Consider the following 23,135-nt stretch of genomic DNA (forward strand, 5'->3'; position numbering starts at 1 on the left):
GTGAGACCCCACCTGGAGTACTGCGTCCAGCTCTGGGGGCCCCAGTACAGGAGAGACATGGAGCTGTTGGAGCGAGTCCAGAGGAGGGCCACGAAGCTGATCAGAGGGCTGGAGCACCTCTCCTGTGAGGACAGGCTGAGAGAGTTGGGGTTGTTCAGCCTGGAGAAGAGAAGGCTCCAGAGAGATCTTATAGAAGCCTTCCGGTACCTGAAGGGGCCTACAGGAAAGATGGTGAGGGCCTGTTTATCAGGGAGTGTGGTGACAGGACAAGGGGTAATGGGTTCAAGCTGAAGGAGGGTCGATTTAGATTAGATGTTAGAAAGAAATTCTTTACTGTGAGGGTGGTGAGGCACTGGAACAGGTTGCCCAGAGAAGCTGTGGATGCCCCCTCCCTGGAAGTGTTCAAGGCCAGGTTGGATGAGGCTTTGGGCAACCTGGTCTAGTGGAGGGTATCCCTGCCCATGGCATGGGGTTGGAACTAGATGGTCTTTGAGGTCGCTTCCAACCCAAATCGTTCTGTGATTCTATGATTCTGTCTTACTGCTGTGATGGTGGGAATTGTTCATTGCTGCGAAGGCATCAGCTGTAAGCACCTTTCTCATCGTATGGGTCTTCTGTAAGGTGATCTTAAATCTTCTCCCCTAGAAAGAGTTATGTTCCCTTGAACAGAGAGGTCGTTCACAGCTGAGTGACAGGAGAACCACAATTTTGCTTTGCTCTGGGATGTAAATATGAGTGTCACCAAATGGTCCCCTATGATCCTTTCCTCAGTCTGCTCTTTTCCAGAGGCCACATGACTTCTTCCACTACATTGTTGTTTCAGACCATAAGCAGATTATGCTCTTGAGTATTTACTTCTTTTGTTCAAAGCTGGAAGGTTACCTTCTGAGCAATGAGGACTGGGAGATATCGTTAAACAACCTGCGAAAGTTTCACATACTCCAAAGGCTTTTTAGCCTTCTGACCACCTCATTTGGATGATGAGACGTTGCATGCTTTCTAGGAGTGGGATGAAGCAGCTGGACGAAAGCTTGAGTGGTATACTGAGCTCTCCAACCTGCTCAGAGATGATAAAAAGCTCTGGAGTCAAGGCTTTGTGGGTCCTGACTCTTCAGTGGGCTGTTTGGGAGTGGAGAAAGCATCTAGATTTTTTTTTTTTTCCCCCCTCGGGATCCAGGAAGGAGGAAAAAAAACCCAACTGCTGCTGCTCGAGCCTCTTTCCTTCCTCCCTCCTCTGCCTGTTCCTGGCAGTAGCGGCTGGCTTGTGCTCAGGCAGTGTCTTCTGCTGCCTCACTCTGTCTCCTCCCTTGCTGTTGGTGGTGACGTTGCCTCCAATGCTCCCCAGCCCAGTCACCAAGTCTTGCTCCCTGACAGTCTTATGTTCTACATAAGGGATCATATACCAGCAAGGGAAATACTTTGAACCCAATTAGGAGAGGCCCAGGCTCCCCTCGTTGCTCCACAGAGCAACATGTTTGTTCCAGCAGTAGCTCCGGGGAAGAAAGACACCACCGGCAGTTTCACAGGAGTAGGGAGGGGGAAAGGTAAATCATTAAGATCCTGTGACCTCAAATGACTGTCACCACCTCATAAGAGAGGCATCCGTCAGGGGCGTGGAGGTGGTGGCATAATGAAGACGACAAGAGGTGAGCAGTTGACACGGGGGCAGTGACTGGGCATGGGCTAACACTGGTAGCAGGAGGGAAGGTGGGAGCAGAGGCACGCGGCCCCTGCGCTTGGCCTCAGCACGTAGAGCCAAAAGGTGACATTGCTGCTACTTTCCCAAAGCCTGAGATGAGGGCTCCCAAGCTAGCTCCTGACATCGCTTGTTGATCGTTTACAGCAGATGCTTCTTGCCAGTGATGTCATTAAGGTTGATAATAAATTCAGCATGTATTACATGTAAAGGAAAATAGATGTAAACTGCGGCACTTTCAGGATTAAGTGTCTTCATGGATTGTACTGTCTTCCCTGATTAAGGTCTGAAATATGCATATATATTTACTAATATTTCTTAAAATTTAAATAATAAGTAGAGAAGCTTTTTTCAGAATACTTAGGGAAAATTTAGGGAAGGCTTCTTCATTTTATCAAATGCTAGCCATAATCTAGTATATATTCTTTTCTGGAATACAAGTGGAGATTTACAACAAGGGTACAAAATGTAACTGAAGTCACAATGTGTTTGCGAGGGACTGCTTTATTAATTTCCCTTCAAGACAAATTAAGTCGCTTTATTTAAATTGCTCACTGTATTCCACACCACATTAAGGCTTCTGGACCTGTCAGGATGATTGTGAGAGAGGGAGCTGGCAGGAACAACACAGGAGATCTGCCCATTAAAAAGAACTATGCAAAGAAAAAGGAATTACACAGAGAGCTGAAACTTTCCCTTCTGCTGTAAGACGTGTTTTAGAAATGTTCCACAGGTTTTATTAAGGTATACAAAACTACTGGATTATCAAACCTCAAATTACTCATTCAGAACAGCTTAATTAAAATTAATGTAATTGAGACTATATTCCCTCTGCTTCCTGTACCTGTACAGCATTGTAAATGATGATATTGGGATAGTTATACCCAAGCTACCACATTGCAAACAGCTTTATAGCACCTCAGCGCATATGCCAGGAAAGAACTGTTTTGTATTTGCCCTGGTTTTCATCATATTCTTTCTGTAGGAGTCTGCCAAGCTTGGAGGCAGCTTATTGGGCTAAATAGACCTTTATTCTGAGGCAGTATTTTTTTTTTAATGTTCTGTTTGTATTTACATAGTAGTTCACATTTTCCAAACGCTTTCCCATCATTAACTCCTTAGGCCCCATGGGTTTCATCAGTAAATTAAATGCATTCAGCGGTGTTGCCGGGAGCTGAAACTGGCTGGCACAAACAGTCCTTTTCTGTGCTAGAAAACCCTTAAATTACAAGATGCTTACCAATCTGTTGGGAACGGTCCCTAGACCACTTCAATACCCAGGCGTGCCTGTGCCCAGGAATTAGTTGGGTAGGTGACAGGTCCGAAAGCATGCCAGCAGCAGTCTGTTTCTTCAGCGGCAGGGGTGACTGTGCTGTAGCACACGAGAGTGTCCCCCACCACCCCACAGTTCCCGGTGCAGCTGCCCTGTGGCATCCCTGGGAGATGTTGGCCATGCCGCTTGGGAAACAGCGTCGGTTCATGGACTTGCCCCCAAAACAGTGACCTTGATGGCTTACCCGGGTTCTCTTTGAGGAAGGTACCAGCTTGCAGCTGCACACAGTTAGCTTAGGTGTCTGTTGATCTGCTCACATAAACAAAAGCTCTTTGCCAGATTCATGCTTGCTTCTGCATCCTGAGTTTGATTCTGAATAACGTGAGCGGTGGCGTATCTGCACTGTGGTCTCAGTATGCCAGATCTATTTGTAAATTACGAGTTAGCCGATGTACTGGTGCTGATGGCAGGAATTCAGCCACAGTAGTTTCAACCTCACTTTCAGTGAATTTTATCTTCATTCTTGTTGTAAATGGGGTTTGCCCAAGGCCACTCTCAGCAAAGCCAGGGACAAGATTAGAATAAGCGCATCTTCCTCAGTCTGGTTTCACAGAAGAGAAAGATGCAAATGCAGTTTCTCTGCCAGACTTGGCCCATGACACCACCTCCTTTCTTTTCAGTTTTGTCTAGTCTTTGCTGTTTAGGCTACGGATCAGTTGCTGTGCCTGGCTGTGAGGATCACCACAATTTGGTGCTGGATAACCTTCAGGCAGCTGGTACCGAGCCTCTGGTGTGCCAAGAGGCTTCTCTGTTCCGGCGTGGCGTGACTGGTTTGGTGTGCGGCCCGCCTCGTCCCTGGCCTGTCCTGGGAGGTGTTTGCAAGCCATGGTTAAACCGTTCAGTGGGGACTCATGCTGACATCCTCCTTTTGTTAACCACACGAGAAGGCTCTAGCAAAACAATCACACCACACTGTTTTTTCCTAGCCAGGTGCCGTTCCCTGCCGTGCTCCTGGAGCCCGCCGGCTCCCTGCCGTTTCAGAGGTGGGAACCTGGGAACTCACCTGGCCGGGAGAGCTGGCTCCTCACCAGGAAGGCTTTACATCTCAGGGCACGGCTGGGATCTGCCTGGGTAGAAAGAACAAAAGTTTCATTGTTGCCTTTTTTTTTTAAAAGTTTTTTTCAGCAGCAGCAGCTGAGAGTGGCCTGCTTTTTCCTGGGCAGAGCTCCTCTCTGAGGCTGCCTGCACCCAGCGTGGCTGGTACCAGCATGGGGCAGACAAGGAGGAGTTTCAGGTTCTTATCACTCTCACGGTGCCTGCCGTGTGAAAGGCTGCTGTGTTTTCAGACAAGGCTACTGCAGTCACTGATGTTGTCCTTTCAAGTGCTCTTAAGTTCAGTGCCTTTGAACGAAAGGAAGTAACACTTTAGGACTTGGTGTTTTTCTTTTGGATGATCGATTGTCAAGGTTTGAGGGTTTTTTCTCAGTGGATTAGAGTTTCTAATATACTTTTTTTCCCCTTCTGTTTCTGTAACCAATGAGTATAATCTTCTAGTTCAACTTAACGTCTTTACAAGTCTGGTTATTTCTAAGGTGTAAAGCTGATCTTTTATTTTAATTTTTCCCCCCTGCAGCTGACCTGAATAACGTCAGGTTCTCGGCATACAGGACTGCCATGAAACTCCGGAGGCTGCAGAAAGCCCTCTGCCGTAAGTATCTGCCTCTGCCTCACCCGCTGCCGGGAAGATTTTGACCGACACACAAATTATTTGCAACTTTCAGAAGCAGAAAAACACTCCCATGCTCCCCCAGCTCTGCCTGGTGGATGGAAACATCTCACCTGAAGGGTCTTCTCCTGCCACCAGTTTGCACATTCCTTATGAAACCAAAGTGCTGGGTGGTCTGCAGATCTGTCCCTTGTAAGATAGAGCAGCAGGATCAGAAACAAAACTAATATCCCCTACATATTTCTTGGTTTTATATTCTTTAGCTAGGTATTTTCAGTGTGCTCATTACTGGAGCCACGTCCTGTGTCAGCCACGGCTTTACAGCACAAGACCAAAGGAACAAGATTTTAGTGTAGTGGGAACGGTGAGAGTTTGGGTGAAATAATCACTCCAGAGCTGGAGTTGCTAATAATTTGATAAGTTGAATCTTGAACCCTGAGGGGTTGTTGCTTTTAAACGAGATCATCAGAATAAACATTTAGCTTCATTTTTCCCCAGCTTTTGGTTACATTCAGAAGTCTCTCATCAGCTATACATTCATGATGTGCATGATCTAACACTTTAATTCTCTCAACTGGTGTATGGTATTCTACCTGTCACTGGAGTTATGTTTCCTCTTCAGCTTATTGTAACTTGAGCGCTAAATAATTTACTCATAGTTTTCTTGGTACACCAGTCAGTTGCCAAAGCAAGCAGTTTATTAGGTGGCACAATTTGGAGGGTTATTAAAATATTTTAACATTCACTGTTCGGCATTTAATTACAGGGTTAAATTTCTGACACAGTTGCAAATGTCTCAACTGTTGATTTATCTCAAGTTTGGATTTGTGCTCACATGCTTTCTGGAACCGTGTCAAACCTCGGTATTTTTGAGCATGTTTGCTTTTCAGCTTATAAGCATGGGTGAATTCCACTAATGAACAGAGTTAATTTCCGAATTTATAAAAAAATAGAAAAGAAAAAAAGAAAAAAAAAGTGAAAACTCTTGTAACATAATGAAAGATTACGACATGAATCCAGTGACAGAGAATGGATTAAGATGATCAGAAATACAAACATCTTTCCATGGCACAGCAGTCCTGCCACACTCATTGTGGAAAGGTAGTGTAAAGAAACTGGAGTGATATGCAGTGAAAAGTATTAATAATCAGTGCAGCACTGAAGTAAGGAACTAAACTTTTTTGAACTACAGGTTTCTGTAGCTGGCAGTGCACAAGCATGACTTGTAGCAGGTTTTTATGGCTGAAAATGCAAAACTTTGCATCCTATTTTATCTGTGTTACCCTGATTCCTACTATTGACTAATTCTAGACTCATCTTGGACTTTACAATGTGGAATTGTAATTATGCGCTGAAGTCAGTTCATCTCTCAAGGTTACACTTAGGTAGATTTTCTGAGAATGGATGTTTTCAGAGACATGCAGTGGCGCTTACACTGATTACTTTAGCACATTCTTCATACTTGTATCTAAGGAGAAGTATTTAAGGAATTTGGTTAGCAGTCTTTGTTCTTACAAATATTTTTGCTTGGAGACACCATCATTTTAATTGTGTGTTCTATGATTTCAGTGTCGCTTGTGAAATCAGTTTAATTAGATTTTTTTGAAAAACTCCAACTCATTACAAAATTCGTTTTCTGCAGTTTGGCACCAGTAGAAATAGAGCACAGTGCTGGGTTTCGGGGGTGCTACGCATAGCCAAAAATCCCTGAATTCCACTTGCAGTAGCTGCTTTCAGCTTTTACGTTTTATTGCAGTTTTAAAATTGCAGGAGTTTAAAACTATATATATTTTTTTTTTCTTTTCTGCCAACTTCATAAAAAGCAGAGCAGTTTTGTCTACTGAGGAGCACTCTAAAGATGTGTGCACAATAGAAGGCCCGCAGAAGTGAAGCTACTGCCTATTTCTCAGTGGCAAGAATAGAAACGCTTTTTAAAATGAGCTATTCTTAGACTTACCTCTTTTCAGTTTGTAAATCAGCCCAATGAACATTAAGATGGTAGGACATTAAACCTGAAGAAGAATATGGAAAATGGTAATCCTTAACAAATAAATGCTTGTGTATTGTGTTACCTTAGAAGAATCTAGTGTGTGGCTCCATCATCCCAGCCTTGGAAATTATCATGGGCATGCCAGGTGTAACTATTGCACCGTTTATTTTTTTTAAAATGTATGGTTTCCTTTGATAATCACATCAAAGCATGTTGACTTTCTTGTTTTGCTACTTTTAAAAGATCTGATCTTCAAGTGTAAACCACATCTGAACATTGTAATGTCAATGAAATGAGTTGTATTCACAAACTTTTCTTGGAGATGCAGCAAAATATTAAAGAACTTCTGTTAGGGTGCTTTTTTTCCTTTAATTTTATACAGGCTAGATTAAATATTTTTTTTTAATGTATCAGCCAACAGCAGCAGGTTACAGAGGAGATGATCTTATGTTCTGGGAACACCATTAATACTTTTTATCACCAGCCATATGTTGAGTTTTCCCGAAGTTGTGACCTCCACAGCATACTTTCTTCTGTCTGTTAATGGTCACTTCTGTCCTTCAGTGGGTTAGTTACTCCAGGTCATCTTTTATACTTTTCCTGCAATCTGGCCACAGGTTGGTGTCTAGTTACAAACATTCTAGCCTTTTTTTTTCTTGCCTTAGAGGCCAGAGAAATATTTATATAGATGACTTGGTTTTCAAAATAAGCTAGAAGCTACTGCTCACATGAATTTTGGAGTCAGTTTTGGAATTTTAAATAGAAAAGAACAAAAGAGTGACAGAGAACCCACAAAAAGTACAAAGCATAAAGTGGTATGGTTTATTTCAATTAAAGCTGAATGGCGATGAATATACAGCTCTTCAATGCATCTACTGTTGGGGCTTGTGTTTTGAAAGTCTGTCATTTGTGGGACCTCCGTATTTCTGTCAGGAAAGAAATACGCAATTCTGGTTCTGGGAGAGGACTCCCCCACACATTTCTTTAATCTTGGTGGGAAAGATGCAGGAGGAGCTTAATGTGGCGAAGGCCAGAGCCACTCTTCTTCCCACAAAAAGTAGTTCTCTAAAGCAGAGCATGGTGGCAAACACTTTTTGCTTGTTATAAAATGAACATGTGTTATTAACTTCAAGATAGGACAGGAGTTTGATGAAGAGCGGGGTGAAAGGCTTTTCAGAAGTTGCTGCTTATTAGTGGGAAAAGCTTTCACAAAGTGGAATGACCCATGTTTAGCAGTAGCTGCATATATAATTAAGCTGCCACTCAGATGCCTGAGGGGTTCCTTTAATTACCGTTGATTCATAGTCTCAAAGGAACTGAGAGTTCAGCCTAAAGCTCAGAGTTGAAGGTGTTGTGAAGGTAGTGCTATATTTCCCATTTGACTAATAACTTATTAGAATAAAGGCGTCTTTCTGAGACTTTTAGGAACGAGTCTGATAAATATGCTTTTGCAGGATATAATACTAACCTTAGAATAGCTATATTTTATATGCTAGTAGGTTAAGCATAATATTCCAAAAGTGTTTCTTTTAATATGCTTTATGTAAAAAAAGTAAAATTCCAATAAAACCCTGTACAAAACCACAGATTCAAAGTTAAATTTCTTGTTACGCTAATGGCGATAGCATTCCAAGCTTTCCTTATTTACTCTAGCGCTGTCAGGCCCACAGGATGAGATTTTTCAGAAGCGCTTAAGGAATTCAGTAGCAGAAGTCCCTATTGATTTCCAATGAAATTTATACTCCTGAAATTCTTTTGGCAATTATGAAATCCCAGTGTACTGTCCATGCAGCATTATGAAGCAGCCCAGTGTGCAGCTAAAGTATTTTTCATCTCCACTAGGACATCAAAGGGTCAGCTTCATCCTTCATAAAATAGGATACTCAAGTGTGAATTTGGCAAATGTGCCCTTAAGCTGGGTGAAGTTCTTAAAAAATTCCTGCATTTAGCCTTGCCACATTTTTTTTTTTTTTTGACATCACTGAGGGATGTTGCTTAGCAGGACTCAATAAAACACATTTTTATTCCAATGAGAGAAAAAATGGTCTTGCAGTTGGATCAGTTCATTTCCCAATTTTGTGATGAATTTCCTGGATGATTTTGAGCTGCTTGCTTTGGGCCAGATCCTGCTCCCTCGAGTCATGTTGAATCGTGCTGCACTTTGTGACTGCTCATGGTATAAGCAGGACTAACAGCATCTGGGCTTTAGTATCCCCATTGCTCAAACCCTGGAAATTCACTGCAAGGAATTACAAAGGGTTTTCATGGGGCAGCAGAAAGATCTGCATCAATAGTCTCATTTTTCTGATTTCTTTTGTTGTTCTTCCTTTTTTACTTTGCAAACCAACATCCCACAACTCTCTGATATGTTTTCCCCCAAAGTGTGATGCTGCTGTCGATGTCAGTATGCAGAGACTAAGAGCTGAGAAAGGGAAGTTCTGTTTTGCCTTGAACATCCGAATTGCAAAATGCAGCTGACTTAAATTGGAATGAAAATTAAGTTTTTAAATGTCTGTGACAAAAAACTCTGTGGAATGTTGACTGATAAGTTTAAATGTGCCTTATTCTGTAATGTCATAGAGGCATTTATAAATGTAAATGCTCGGCAGCATTAAAAATTGATAAATTTCATTAATAAATATTAAAAGAGGTAATTTAATGTCTCTGGAACCTTCTTTTCCCTCTTCTCACTAGAGAAAGAGTAACAGAGAGGTTAATCCCAGTTCAGTTGTGATTTGTTTGCATATTCCCTGTGGAGTTTGGTTCACTTAAGATTGCTCGACTTCTATAAGAAATGGATGGCATGTGTCAGGAAAGCTGATGACGTGTGTACTAAGTTTAGAGCACATTTTTTGATGAATGCAATAGTCAAATATTAACCTATCTGTAGGAACATAAAACATGAAATACGTAATTTTAATTTACGTAGTAGTTTATGTGTAATATTTCCATAGGATCCAATAGCGTAATAGGTACTTTACAGCTAAAAATGAACCAGATTTCACTTTAATAAACACTGCCCCCTAAGACCACAGCTGAGTAAACAGTGCACGTGTAGGAGTCTTGAAACCAGTCTTGCATGTGACTTTCAGAGGACATAAAATGTTCTCGGGCCAGGCATGTAAGCCAACTAAATTGTTCTGTTTACTTTTTGGGTATGGGTAATACAGCCACTGTTTCTCTTCAATCTTTGTTGTATTTTTTAAAAAAATTATTTTAACAGTGGATCTCCTGAGTCTGTCTGCTGTATGTGATGCCTTGGACCAGCACAACCTCAAACAAAACGACCAGCCGATGGATATTCTGCAGATCATTAACTGCTTGACCACCATTTATGATCGACTGGAACAAGAGCACAATAACCTGGTCAACGTTCCTCTCTGCGTGGACATGTGCCTCAACTGGCTGCTGAATGTCTACGACACGTATGTATGGGTGCTCCAAACATGGGGTGCTCAGGAGTTTTCCCAACAGCACAAAGGGAAGGGGGAAGGGGTAACAAGCCGTCTGCCTCATTATAAAATGAATGGCCTGAAACTGAAAAAAAACCACCGTAATTGAAGCGAAAGTTTAGTAAACGTCATGGTTTAATGGCTGCATTTAGGTGAATCAATACAGCCCTTGGTTAGGCGTATAGTCCTAGCTTTATTGAGCTAAGCAATGAGAGAGCTGGAAGACAGAACTCTTTTAACGGATTTCTGTGTTCAGCGCAATTCTAGGACTGCCTGTCCTCAGTAGGTCACAACTTTGTATGGCTTTTTTACTTTATTTAGATAAAGAAATTCAAGAGAATTATCAAGAAGCAACAGTATGAACACCATCATATAGACTCTTGCATGTGTCTGTACTTCCAGATGTTGTACCTGTTCAGAGCTGTCCATTTTCTATAGCTTTCAATCTTTAATTCTTGTTCAAAGAATTCTCTAATCTAATGTGCTTCCAACCCTTAGCAGTGAGGAGATTTGAGGAACAGTTCATCTCAAATTTAATTTTAAAAAGTGTACTTATAAGTACAACCAAGTAAATTTACCTTAAGAAAATTTATGAGTGTTCCTATTCAGTGGGTTAATGATGTTGCTAATAACGCATAGGCAAATTCCAACACACATTTGTAAGCTAAATTTAGAAGAAGCCATTTTTTTTGTATTTGGTGGATTTAATGAAAAAATGTCAGTGGAAGCCTTTATTTGTGTTTTAAGGTTCTTATCAGCCACCTTCAGCCAGACATGCTTAGTACTGTGGCAGAATAAACATTTACGTATAGAAATGGAAGGACATGGGTCAATTATTATATTTCCATTGCCATTTTGAACCATATTGAAGTGCCATAACGTTGTTCTTCATACACCCTTTATCACAGCACTGAAGCTTTGATGATCACCTACCAAAAAAAAGTACAGATTTGTACAGAGTCTCTTCCTTCAGGATCACCTCCAATAAGCCAGTTGCCTATAACATCCTCTGCAGCAGCTGCAATATCCTGTGAAGTGGATTACCCAGATTATATTATATTTTTGTGTAGTGTACCGGTAGTAGGGAATGGGGCTATATTCATTTAAGAGCCAGGTTTTATTTCTTTAATCTGCTTTGGCTTCCACAGAACTCTGATCCACTTCTGAATTATCGCCACCTATAAATAACATATAAACGAAGATACCCAGTTAGCGAAAAACGAAAAAGATGTGCTGGGGATGTTAATCCAGATCAGCCACATTAGAGGCAGAGAGGGAAATAAAGGTCGTTCCACAGGCTGCTCCTAAGCTGGACCGTCCGGTTTAGATTTGCCGTGTCCAGTCTAGTTTTCTTTATGTTGCACTGTGCTGAAAGTATAACATTAGAAATTATAATTGTCTGCCTCCAGGCAATTCCCTAGGTATACTAGAGAACTGCATATTGCAGGGCACAATGAAGCAGAGAGGTGTTTCATGTGTGAGGAAAGCTCGTAGCTATTTTGCCAAAATTCAGGTTTGAATTACGCTGGTGAGAGAGGTGACCTTGGGGTTACGTGTGTTTAGTTTTCATTGTAAACTTAATAGACAGAGATCAACCGAAGTGCATAGCAGTACTGGAGACATTTAATTAAATGTACTGAATCTTTACTTTTCTTATAATTGAAAACTGTCATTTGTAAAGATATTCATCAGGTTCACAGTCAATGACTGATCTAATTATGGGCACATGGGCTCTGCAAATCCAACACGTTTCAGATTTGTTTTAATTGATCAGTCACTCATGCTCATTTGCAGTAGCATGCTAAATTATTGGTTTGACTTGGGAGGAGAGGAGAGTGAACTGAACAACTCAGGATTCATGCAAGTTTCAATTTAATATGCCTTGCAGGGAAATCGTGAGTCTAGATTCTTCTCCTGTACAATTTGCATGAGCCTGGTATTCATCAGCAGGAGTTTCTCAGGGCACAGATGATAATTAATTTGGAAAAGATTTGAGGGAGAGGAGTAAGAGAAGTGGAGTGTGGAAAGCATAGTTAAACAACAAATGCTTATTCGTGATGAAAAACGCAAGGTTCTTTAGTGAAAGGCTGCAAATTCTAAACTCAGCTTTGTCAACCAGTTTCCATCTGCAACTTTTTACAAGGTTTGCAGGGGAGCTGCGTGGGTAAATGAGCACTGCTGGCTTCTACAACGCTTTCGTAGGATTAAAAAGACAACGTGCATCTCTGCCAAACAGAGCAGGCCGATGCATGACTATGGCACGCCTGTACACGATTTATCTTATTCCCAGTGGTGTTCTTACTGGTAACGCTTCAAAACTGTTGATAAGGCTCTTGCTTCAAAAATGTCGGGTTTAGGCATTAGCTTCCTATGTTGTGCATGTCTTCGTTTGCAATAGATGCTATCTATTTGAAAGGCTATCAGAAATAAATTCTTGGGGAGAAGTCAGCAACGGGAAACGAATTGAGCTAAAGCAGATGACTGAGAGAAGATGTGAAGGTTTGTCATTGCGTCACCTGCAGCGCAGAGGAGGATGTTCTTAACCACGGTTGCATTAAAAAGCAAAAGTAATAGCGCGGGCACGTCACAAGGCAGGAGTGAGTGTGAGGGGAAGGCTGACCAGAGACAGCACAGGGCCAGTGTGGAGGTATCCAGCCCCTGGGCACTGCGCAGGGCAGGTTGGAGTGCTGCGAGGAGGAGCTCGGAAACCACGCCGTCTTGTTCATGGCGTAACTGTGCAGCCTGCCTGCCTTCTCGTGATTTCTAGGCAAGCTTCATTGTTCACCTGAACGTCTTACAAGTGCCTCTGTCGGTGCGTGCTGCTGGCGGAAGCTGCTTTTTCGTGCCTGGCTCCTTCTCAAACAAGTCAGGGCAGGGCTGACAGGCAGTAAGCAAAGACTTTCTAAAAACAACTGCTGCATCGCATTTCTAATTAAAGTGAAGTTATATTGTCTTTGGCAAAAGGGATGGTTTCCTGAAGTTATGTTGTCTTTGGCGAAAAGGATGGTTTCCTGTTCCATCAGGGACCTCATCTTCTCTGAGAATAGCAGCGGTTCATAGAGAAGCCTTTGCAAATAAGTGCAGAATAAAGCCTCTTTACTCTCACTTTTGTCATAAAAAAGGAGGCGAGTAATTATTTCTGAACAAGACTGTTTCTGGTTGAATTGATACAATGGTACAATCCAGTTCAGCTATGCTATGCTTGTGGAGCCATAACCATAGTTTATATTTCGTTTCTAGCTTATCTAATAACCGGCCAACGTGTGCTGTGCAACGTGGTTCTCTGTAGGACTTCATTTATGGCAACTACGGTCATAATCGCAGTGTCACAGCTGCGGTGAACATGGTTATAGTAAACAAATTATGACGTGAATGGATCATATTATCAGCCAATGTTTCTTTTTCATTAGGGGTCGAACAGGAAGGATCCGTGTCTTATCTTTCAAAACCGGTGTTGTATCCCTTTGTAAAGCACACCTGGAAGATAAATACAGATGTAAGTCAATGTAATTCTTTTGGGTTTAGTTGATGTTTATGTTCTGGTTTCAGTCTTCCTATTTATTGCACAAACATTTAAGTAGCCTACAGAGACATTCTTTGAGATAGACCAGATGCAAAGTGTGTTAATTTGTTCCACCTTGTACTTTTATTTGTTCAGTATGGTTATAGGTAGTTTAGCACAGTTGTCCCCAAACTTTTTTGATCATGCACCCCAATCGGTAAAAAATTTTTGAGCGTGCACCCTCAATAGATGTATATTTATTTATAAATTATATGCATGTACTACTGCACTAATATACTATGTACATTAGAAAACATAAACAAAAATAGAAATTAAAAAAGGATGAGATAAAGGTGAAATAAACACTTTTTAATTTTTTTGATCTAATTTATTAACAGAACAAAAAAATATTTTCTTACCACACCCCGATGGATTGTCTTGCACACCCCCTGTGGTGGATCTCTCCCCCTTTGGAGACGACTGGTTTAGCACACCTTCATACACAAAAATGCGTGTCTACAGGACATCTTGCATTACAGCATTTTAAAATATATTATCTTGTTTAAATGTTTTCCACGATGCGGTCAGGGTCTTATTATGTACACTGTGCTTAAATATAGTTGCTATCTTTAAATAAATATTAAAGGTATGCAAATTTCACATATTTTAATAGACCAAATCCTGAAATACTTGAAAAAATTCCACTTGAAGTTTTAGTTTTATCTGACTAATGAATCAGTTCATTAGTGAGGCTAGGTTCCAGAAAAGATCTTCTGATAAGGGTAGTTCTGAAGAATAACTTTCTGGTTAAATTAACTGGTATCGCTCATCCATGTATCTTTTTAAAAAAAACAACAAACAAACCGCAACCTTTAGGATTTGACCCAATACCACAGTGGTTCTTCATCAATTGTTATTATTCTATTCTTCAACTAATGGAAGTTGAATAACGCTAAAGAGAAACCAGACAGTTCAACAACAGTGTCTGTGCATGACTGTGTATAATTGGATCAGATTTTAGGGCAATCACTATGAATGTCACAGTTTAGATCTCTAGATGTTTCATGTGGGTGTTGTGAAAAAGTATTCAGAAAATCTTTTAAGAAAATTACTCAGTACAGATATTTTTCAAAATGATATTTCATTGAGGATTATCAAAGTTATAAAGGAAAACATTTATTCATATTTTATAGTCTCCTGCAGTGTGTGTGCACGGTAATGCATAACCCCCTTTTAAGCTTGTAGAACACTTAATGTTTTAATGATGGGGAAATTGAAAGCTGAATCTTTTGTGGGAGAGGAAGGAATTGTCTGCTAGACTGTGGTCTGGCTTCACCACCCGTGCCAAAGTCATAGTGCAATTGCTATTAGTATTGCTGCAAGTATGCAATGTGTCGTACCCCTTAAAATTTTTTCTCTCATTTACGCAGCGGAGCAGAGTTGGTTGTGCTAGAGCACAAGTCTTCAGGCCTGCAGAGGTGATGGAAGGATTTATCCCCAAATTATTTATTATAAAACTAGACTTGGCAAGAGAGAAACTTGTGTAATTAAAAACTAATCCTTTCTCTATCCATTCCTTTATTCCTTTGGAAGAAAACAGGTGTTAAGCAGTGTTAGGAAAGTTATCTTGAGCAGTGCTGAAGCACCTTTATAATTGTATCCCTGGTGTCGGGTGAAATATTAAGGTGGCTCCAATAAAAGGGTATTATTTTATTTATTTTATTCTAGCCATCTCTCTCTCTTTTATTTTTTTTCCTTTTAAACTCCTTGAAAAGTAAGGAGAATTTATTCAGGTCATGTATTGTCAACAGAGATATTACGAAATAAATATTTTAGTTAATGCTAACCTTATTTTTCTTATTATTGTGAATTCTAAAACCTCCTCAATGTATGTGTAGTATAACTAATTCCCACCCAATTAAATTGAGCTTACAAAGGGAGAGTAATTCTGTCCTGTAAGGATTCTTTTCTAGAATGATGCAGTAACAGAACATGGCTTCAAGTGACATTTCACTTCAGAAATGAAAACTTAATATGATATTAAGATTCCCGGTGGATGGCAGGTTCTGTCATAGTGCAATGTTTTTCTTTCATTTTAGAAATACTCTTGGATTAAAAGATTATGATATATTGAAGTTAGGGAGCTCTTGTTTTTCAGTTCAACTCAATTGAAAGAGAAATGGATCCTCTGAGTTGTACATTGCTAAGACTTGAAAATGTGCTATATGTTGTATGAGGTTATTTTACTGTGAAACAGTATTTTAAAAATATTCATGTTGTGGCTCAAAGATCCTGCTGTTTAGTTAGCTGCGTTATAGAATCACAACTGCTATTATCAGTAATGCCACAGGTGCTGTGTTATAATGGCCTTTCTTCCCAGGTATAAGCCAATAATGCTATTAAAAATTATTACTAGGCTGCTTATTTAACAGAAAAAAACCCCAGTGTTTATGGGAAGAGAAGCAGCCAAACTGAAGACACGTTTGTGTTCACATCCCCCGAGAGTGCTGAGTGCACTTGTGATCCTTTGAAATGACGCAAACCTCTGCACTATTTTCCGTATCCTGGTTGTGATGCTTTAGCACGGGTGTCCTTTTCCTTCCTCCAGACCTGTTCAAGCAAGTGGCAAGCTCCACCGGCTTCTGTGACCAGCGCCGGCTGGGGCTCCTGCTGCACGACTCCATCCAGATCCCTCGGCAGCTGGGGGAAGTGGCTTCCTTCGGGGGCAGCAATATCGAGCCAAGCGTCAGAAGCTGCTTCCAGTTTGTGAGTTCATCTTTGCTCGCTGTTAATTTTCTGATTTGTATCTTCTGTCCGGGTAGCCTGTCCGTTCTGAAGAGGATTGAAAATCTGGAAGAAGGATTAGGGTACTGAAGGTCATTTAATGGTGGTCTTCATTGGTGTATTAAACGATTCCTTTAACGAGATGTATTTGAATTAGCCCGTTTCTCTGGCCATGATGGAAGAAGCCCAGATTATGCCATTATCCAGGCAGCAAATAATTGTCATCCAGGCTTGTATTGTAACTGAACCCTGCAAACAGTTTAAGTCGTTGTTACAGCAGCTCCTGGTTTTACAATTTTCTGTTGCCAGCAGTACATCACCATTTATTGCTGCTGTGTAGGCGAACAGCAATGATTAATCTAAATTGGGGCATATACACACAGGTGACAGCCAGGTGCCCAGGGGAGCGATGGGAAAGGAGTGCCTGCCTGCAGCCCTGTCCAGGGGCGAGGAGCGCTCCATGAGCTCCTGCCACTGCTTGAAGGGATAATGCCAGTTTTCTTTAAAGAATACTGAAAGCATTCCTGTCCTCTCTGTTGAGGAACACATGGCGAACTACAGGCTCTTTTTCAGACGTGTAAATTATTTAATCTGGGGAGGAAGAGAGTTAAAGGAATTATTCATCCTTATCCTAACCAAGAGCAGAATGCACAAGATGAAGACAGCTGCTTAATGAAAAGGTAGAGGAGGAGAGGTAATGTATGGTCTGTGATTAACTCTCAATGCATCTTCTACATTACAATGGAAGAAAGGCTGTTTTCCCATCCCCTGACTGTCCCAGGGGGATTTTTTGTTTGGTTGGGGGCAGGGAGAGTTGTTTTCTCTTTTGCCTGCTGCACAAGTTGCATTGTGTAGCAGTTGTGGTTCTGTAGTAAGCAAAACACAGCAAGTTTTTTTCAATGAATATTAATACTTGGAAGTAGTCTTCTTATACACAGTGACTATGAAAAGAATCTAATTCTAAAATCGCCACAAACTTCAGCTGCAATGGAACGTTTGCTTTCTGGTTTTTTTTAAACTTCTTTTAACAGATTAATTCTACAGGATTCACATTTCCTCATTTCCATCATTCATGTCTTGACCTTTTATAATTCTGATCCGTATTTGATGACATTTCCAAATTAATGTTTTATAGGGCCATATCCTGGGCAGATAACCCATGCTGATAAACTGTATATAGTAATTTTGATAGCTGGGTTAGATCCTGCTATCACTTTCAAGCCTCAAGTTCCACATTGGGCTTTCAAGTGAGACCAGCACAAAATGATGCCGCAGCAAATCCATGGTCAAAAGCTCATTTTTGCAAATGACCTTCATCAGAAATTAAGACTTGCTGGATCCTGTCATTTTCCCAAGTGAATGGCAACAACACTTAGAACACTGTTGAAAAACTGATAAGGAAAGTGACCTCGGAATCGGGCAAAAACATGGGGTTTTTTTGGAAAGAGGGCTGACATTGTTTCTGTTTATACTAGGAAAAAAACAATAAAATTCATAGTGATGGAGCATACAAAAATAATTTTTATAAAGTAGCAAGAAGACCTTGGAATAAATGTTTATTTGAATAAAATGAGTTAGCAACATTGTCATTACAAATGAAGATATGCCAGCAAGCTGAATGCTGCTGGCATTTCCAGAAACAGCCCAAGCACAGCTGGACACAACCTTCGACGTGTTCATAAATCACAGTGGCAGAAAACCTGAGATTTCCTTCTTTTACCTGCACTGAAAAATAGGTTTTCTGCAGTAAGAGAAATTTCATCCTCTTTTTTTCTCTCCAGGTGAAGTCTCATTTTAACTTGCAGAGTGGGAGGGTGGTTTCTGACCTGGGTTTCAGCAGAACAGATGATTTTCTCAGAGGAGCAGAAAGGGGTAGGGAGGCTCAACCAAGGAGGGGAAATACAAGAACAGGGGGGATGGAGCCCTAGGGAGAGGAGCAGAAATGCAAGCGTAGGGAGAGCACTGATGGAGGAGAGGGGAGAAGGAACTAAGGAGTGGGAAAAAAAAGGCCACCCTTAGGGAACGATGGTAAGAACGGTAGTAGGAGTAATGGGGATGAAGGAAACAGGTGAGTAGGATGAGGCATGAAGGAAAGGAGCAGCCAGGAATGGAGATGGGTGGAAAAATAAAACTTTCCAGGCGAAGGGGAGGAGTACAGAGAGATCCTTTCAGTGTAAGATGGTGGTGTGGGGGGCACAGGGGTCTTCAGGCTGGGGGGGCAGTGCAGAAGTGCCGGGGGGGCCAGGGAGCAGCCTGGAAAGCAGAGCGGCTGGAGGAGCTGGACGGCCGAGGGGGGATTGCACGGGGCTCCCTCCTTTTACTGGTGAGAGAATTCAATTTTTAAAAATAGTGTGAGGATTCATAGTTTACTGTGTGGAAACTAAATTAAGTCTTTCTTTGTACGCCCACGGGGAGGAATGCTTTTTCTTTAGATTTTTTTCTTTCTTTTTTTTTTTCTTTCTAGTGATGATAAGCCAGCAATAAATTGCAGTCATGTCAGAGTCTGCAACAAATGTGTGCTTCGGAAATGGCTCTCCCAGCCCCCTTAGGTTAGCTGCCCTGGCAACGGCCTTGTCTGTCGGCACAACAGCAGGAAGAAAAAAGGATGTTTACTGTTCCCGGTGATAACAGGGGAAATCTCTCCTGCTTTTCATTTTGAAGTGGGAGTCCTTGGGAATGAGAGCTAGGGAGGGGGGGGCTTCCCAGCCCTGCTGCTGCTGCCCGGTCCCGGTCCCGGGTCCCCTTACCGCAGCTGCTGCTGCCGCCCCGTTACTTCTCATCCCCCCCCAGCACCGTCTCTTGCTTTCTTAGATTTCTTCATATATGGAAAGGTGCTGATAGTCATTGCTGGGAGCAAAAGGATGTTAAGGGACGCATCTTTCCTATGCACGGCAGGGGGATGTAATTTCTGCTTTGAGGTTTTAAAGAAAAAATATTTTTAAGTGAGAGCAAAGAGCTTGATCTAATGACTATTTGAAGACTATATATATAGTTGTACCTGGGCTCAGACTGCATCAAAGCAATCTATAGATCCATGAAAAATTGAGTGAATTCAGTTTTACTGCAGTGTGAAAGCATTTTCCTTTTAATTCTGGGATGGGTACTTCTTTTAAGTAAGCAGGATAGGGAATTGTTATGGACTGAAGGACAGATGCACTGTGTTTTAATCACAGTGGAAAATTATTAATATGCTTTCCTTGTATAGTGTAAATAGGACCTACGAGTTCACGTCACTGCCTTGGATGAGTTACCATGACATTGGGACGTTTAAGAAATGTGATGTGAAAACAGAAGGCAACTCAGATAAAAATGTCTCTTGCTAAATCTCAATACAATTTTGGATATTTGGTTCTCAGTTATAAACTGCTTTAAGTATGCTTTCTTCCGCGGGTGTAGCTGGAGGAGAGTACTTGATGTGAAAAACTAGTAGAGATGAAGCTAAGGAGTAATTAAATATGTACAGTTAATTCATGACTGTATTTTAAACCTTCTTGTTTCATTTCACTTTGAGGAAAGTATTTTAATATTCTGTGTCGTATCATCTTCACTTCTAGGTTTGTATTTCATCACCGATCAGGCAGGATCAGCCTGGTTTTTACAAGTACATAACTGTGTCCAAATCCAGTGTATGTACTCAGACAAATAAAAGCTAAAATCAGGCCCTGCTAGTCCTTTTATGTGAAGTTTGGGTATTGCAAATCCTGGGCAAGGACCCTGATAGTGACTTTGGCCATAAATGCTGTGATTTGAATTGACTGGACAGTTGTTTTGTGAGGGCTGCGTTGCGTTGTTTGGGGTTTTTGTAAACAGTTAGGGATCAATACTGTGTACAAATAACTATATATAGTGGTATAGAGGTCTATATGAAAATAACATACAAATGCAGTGTTACTGTTGAGGGACTTGATCTCTTTTGAGAGATCCAGGCAGTCCTTGTTTCTATTCATAGGATATTTCTTCTGCTTTTGGCTCTGACAGGAGAGCTGGCCTAAGGGAACTAGCAAATCCTTATTCAAGCTGCTATGCTGTAAATGTCATAAAACAGAAATTCTGATTTTATTTCAGCAGGATTTTGTGAGCCTGTGCCTGACTTTAGGAGGCATTCTTGAAGAGTCCTACAAGTGAACTGTTTTAAAAAGCTATTTTAAAATGGTTTAAGGGATGGGGAGCAGGAAGACGGTGTTTTTCAAGTGTGGATGATATAAAACTGTACGCTAATTCACTTCTGGATTCAGGGGTTTTTTTATTTTATTACTCTTTGCCACAACACTAAAAACATTGAGCGGAGTATTCAATGCAATGTAGTGTAATGCAAGGGGTCAAAGTAATGCTCTTAAGCACTTACTCCAAGGGTCAAGGCAGATTTAAGCAGTTCATATCACCCAAAGTTACCTTTATAATAAATCCCTCTTTCTTGATCACAAACAGCACTTGTCTCGGAAACAATAAGTTCTTGACTTTTGTTTTCTTACCAGCCAGCAGTGGGGAAGAACATGAGGAAATTGAGGAAACCACTCAAGAGTGGAAGACATTTGGTCTGACTGGGGAGACAGGGCTGCTGTTCATGGCTTGCTCCGCATTTTTAAACTTTAACAACTAATAAGAATCCCATTCTTCAGTTTGGTTTGTCAAAAATAATATTTACCTGGACTGACATAAAGCTTTCCATCCAGACGAAAAACATCATTAAATTAACAATGTTAATTTATTTCCAATTAATTTCCTGCACTACATATAAACAGAATATAGCTCATCAAAAATGTTATCAGAAATTTGTGCTATATTGTCTGAGACTGTCCAAAAGCATATCACATAGTTCACATAAAATCACAACTGTATTTTGGAGCATATTTCATATTATGGATAGATAAAGCTAATATAACACAGAATATTTTTTAAACTACTAGCTGGAAGAAGGGGGGAAAAAAACCCGAAAAATTGAAAGTATTGCATAAAGATGCTAGCACCACCCAACTTCCTATTCCCCCATTGTTTCTGCAAAATAAATACTGAAAAACAGATGTCTGGAACATAATGAATTTGAATGTCCCCCATAACAAATTGTTACTTGTAAGCTGGAAAGGGCTTTATGAATTTTACTTTATGATTCACTCTGTTATTACCATAAAAATCAGGAGTTGCACAGAAACGCGTTCAAGAGAAGACCCATTAATATTCTTTACAGCTTGATCTTGTTGGTTCAGATACAAACTGTATGAATTCAGACTTTTTCCCTTATGTAAAATCTTCAGCTGCTGCCTTTGCCGGATTTAGAGATTATTAAAAAAATCGTAATAGCAGCTCAGGGAACAGTTGAGAACTGTCTGTCCTATGCTGTCTGACCCTGACCAGCTTTTCTCCACATGGCTTTAAATCTTCATGTAATATAATTCGGAACCAGTTCTGATACATTTTAATGCACCTAATCTCTCTGAGCACAGGTTTTGTACAGCCAGCGTGCGGAGCTCTGGGTAGGCAGCTATTGGGACTGCTGGCAATCGACAGTGACTGCAAAATTAAAATAGATCTTTGGGTGTTACAGAAAGTCTTTCATCGCCGCAACATTTTCCCTGCAAATCTAAAGCAGCTACAAGTGGAGAGCAGCGCTTTGAGCGGCTCATTCTTATTCTGACTGCAGCTTGCACTGCAGCATTTCCGTACACTTCATGTTTTTCTATTAGAAATTCCATATTAAAGAGATCCTCTTAAATTGTTTTTGAGGCTTGGAGGACCTCTGTGTAGAAAGTGTAGTCTGCCAGGAGGAATAATGGTTTGCCAGCGTAGTTCTTGGCTGATGCTGGCGCGCTGAGTGAGCCACAGAAAGTCCCTCCCCAGCCCCTTTACTGCCCTGGCTCCTAGCTGAAAAACAGACGTCTAGATGATCATAAATATGCCTTTCTCTTAGGAGAGATCTAGAATTAATTTAATTCTATTGAATTCATTGATGTCCTGCAGCAGAAGGCAGTATCCGCTGTTCTGAACAAATTCTGTTGCCAGCGTCGGCTGGACTCTATTGTACGTTTGATTTTCTCTCTTTTTCTCTTTGCGGGGCAGATCCTAAATTCTGTGGCTACATGAAAAAACAGAGGAGTAGGATTTAATGCAGAAGTCTTCAGAAGTATTTCAGTGGGGGTGGGGGGGTGGGGGGGGGGGGAAGGTAATTTCATTTCACGTAAGTCCTGTAGTGAATATTAAATTGTGAGCGACTTTATCTGAGTAACTGTAGATATGTTGTGGTTTGATGGTTTTACCCCAAACATCCAAAAAGGATACGTATGACTGTACTAGCAATCTATATATGTGGATCTTAAATGCAGTCATGGGAGTCTTTAGATGGTTTCCCAAACTAGCATCTCAAGAAGAAAGCCCTGGCCAAAAAATCTTTTGTTTCTAATTAACCAAAGTATTGCAGCAGCATTTTAAGTCAATTTTAATGCAATGCATTATTCAGAAGATATTCTGGGGGATTTTTTCCACATTTTTCTTGTGGCCAGGGGTTCTGTCTAGGAGACATTGCATTTTTCTTAGTCGTCAAGTATTGATCAGTTAATTTGTTTGTCAAGATTATAAACAGTGTTAGCTTTAAAAAAAAACCCAAACACACAACTCATTGGTTTTCCTTATAGCACTCTCTCCTTTAGATCAGTTGTGATTTTTTTTTTTTTTTTCTCCAAATTCATTGCTAGCATTTTTAGTTCAGTAAAGTTTTAGC

General features: G+C 40.9%; 1 protein-coding gene across 14 annotated transcripts in view; it reads left to right on the top strand.

Moving 5' to 3' along the window:
• Positions 1-23,135, top strand: part of DMD (dystrophin) — a 1,313,294-nt gene that overhangs the window by 1,243,641 nt on the left and 46,518 nt on the right. For all 14 annotated transcript variants that reach the window (XM_054840966.1, XM_054843533.1, XM_054803063.1 and 11 more), the window contains 4 exons: positions 4,603-4,677; positions 9,909-10,110; positions 13,548-13,633; positions 16,248-16,405. In XM_054840966.1, the coding sequence (XP_054696941.1) occupies positions 4,603-4,677; positions 9,909-10,110; positions 13,548-13,633; positions 16,248-16,405 (521 nt within the window). The remainder of the gene's footprint in view (positions 1-4,602; positions 4,678-9,908; positions 10,111-13,547; positions 13,634-16,247; positions 16,406-23,135) is intronic.

Source organism: Grus americana, chromosome 1 (genome assembly GCF_028858705.1).
Source record: "Grus americana isolate bGruAme1 chromosome 1, bGruAme1.mat, whole genome shotgun sequence".
NCBI classification, from domain to species: Eukaryota; Metazoa; Chordata; class Aves; order Gruiformes; family Gruidae; genus Grus; species Grus americana.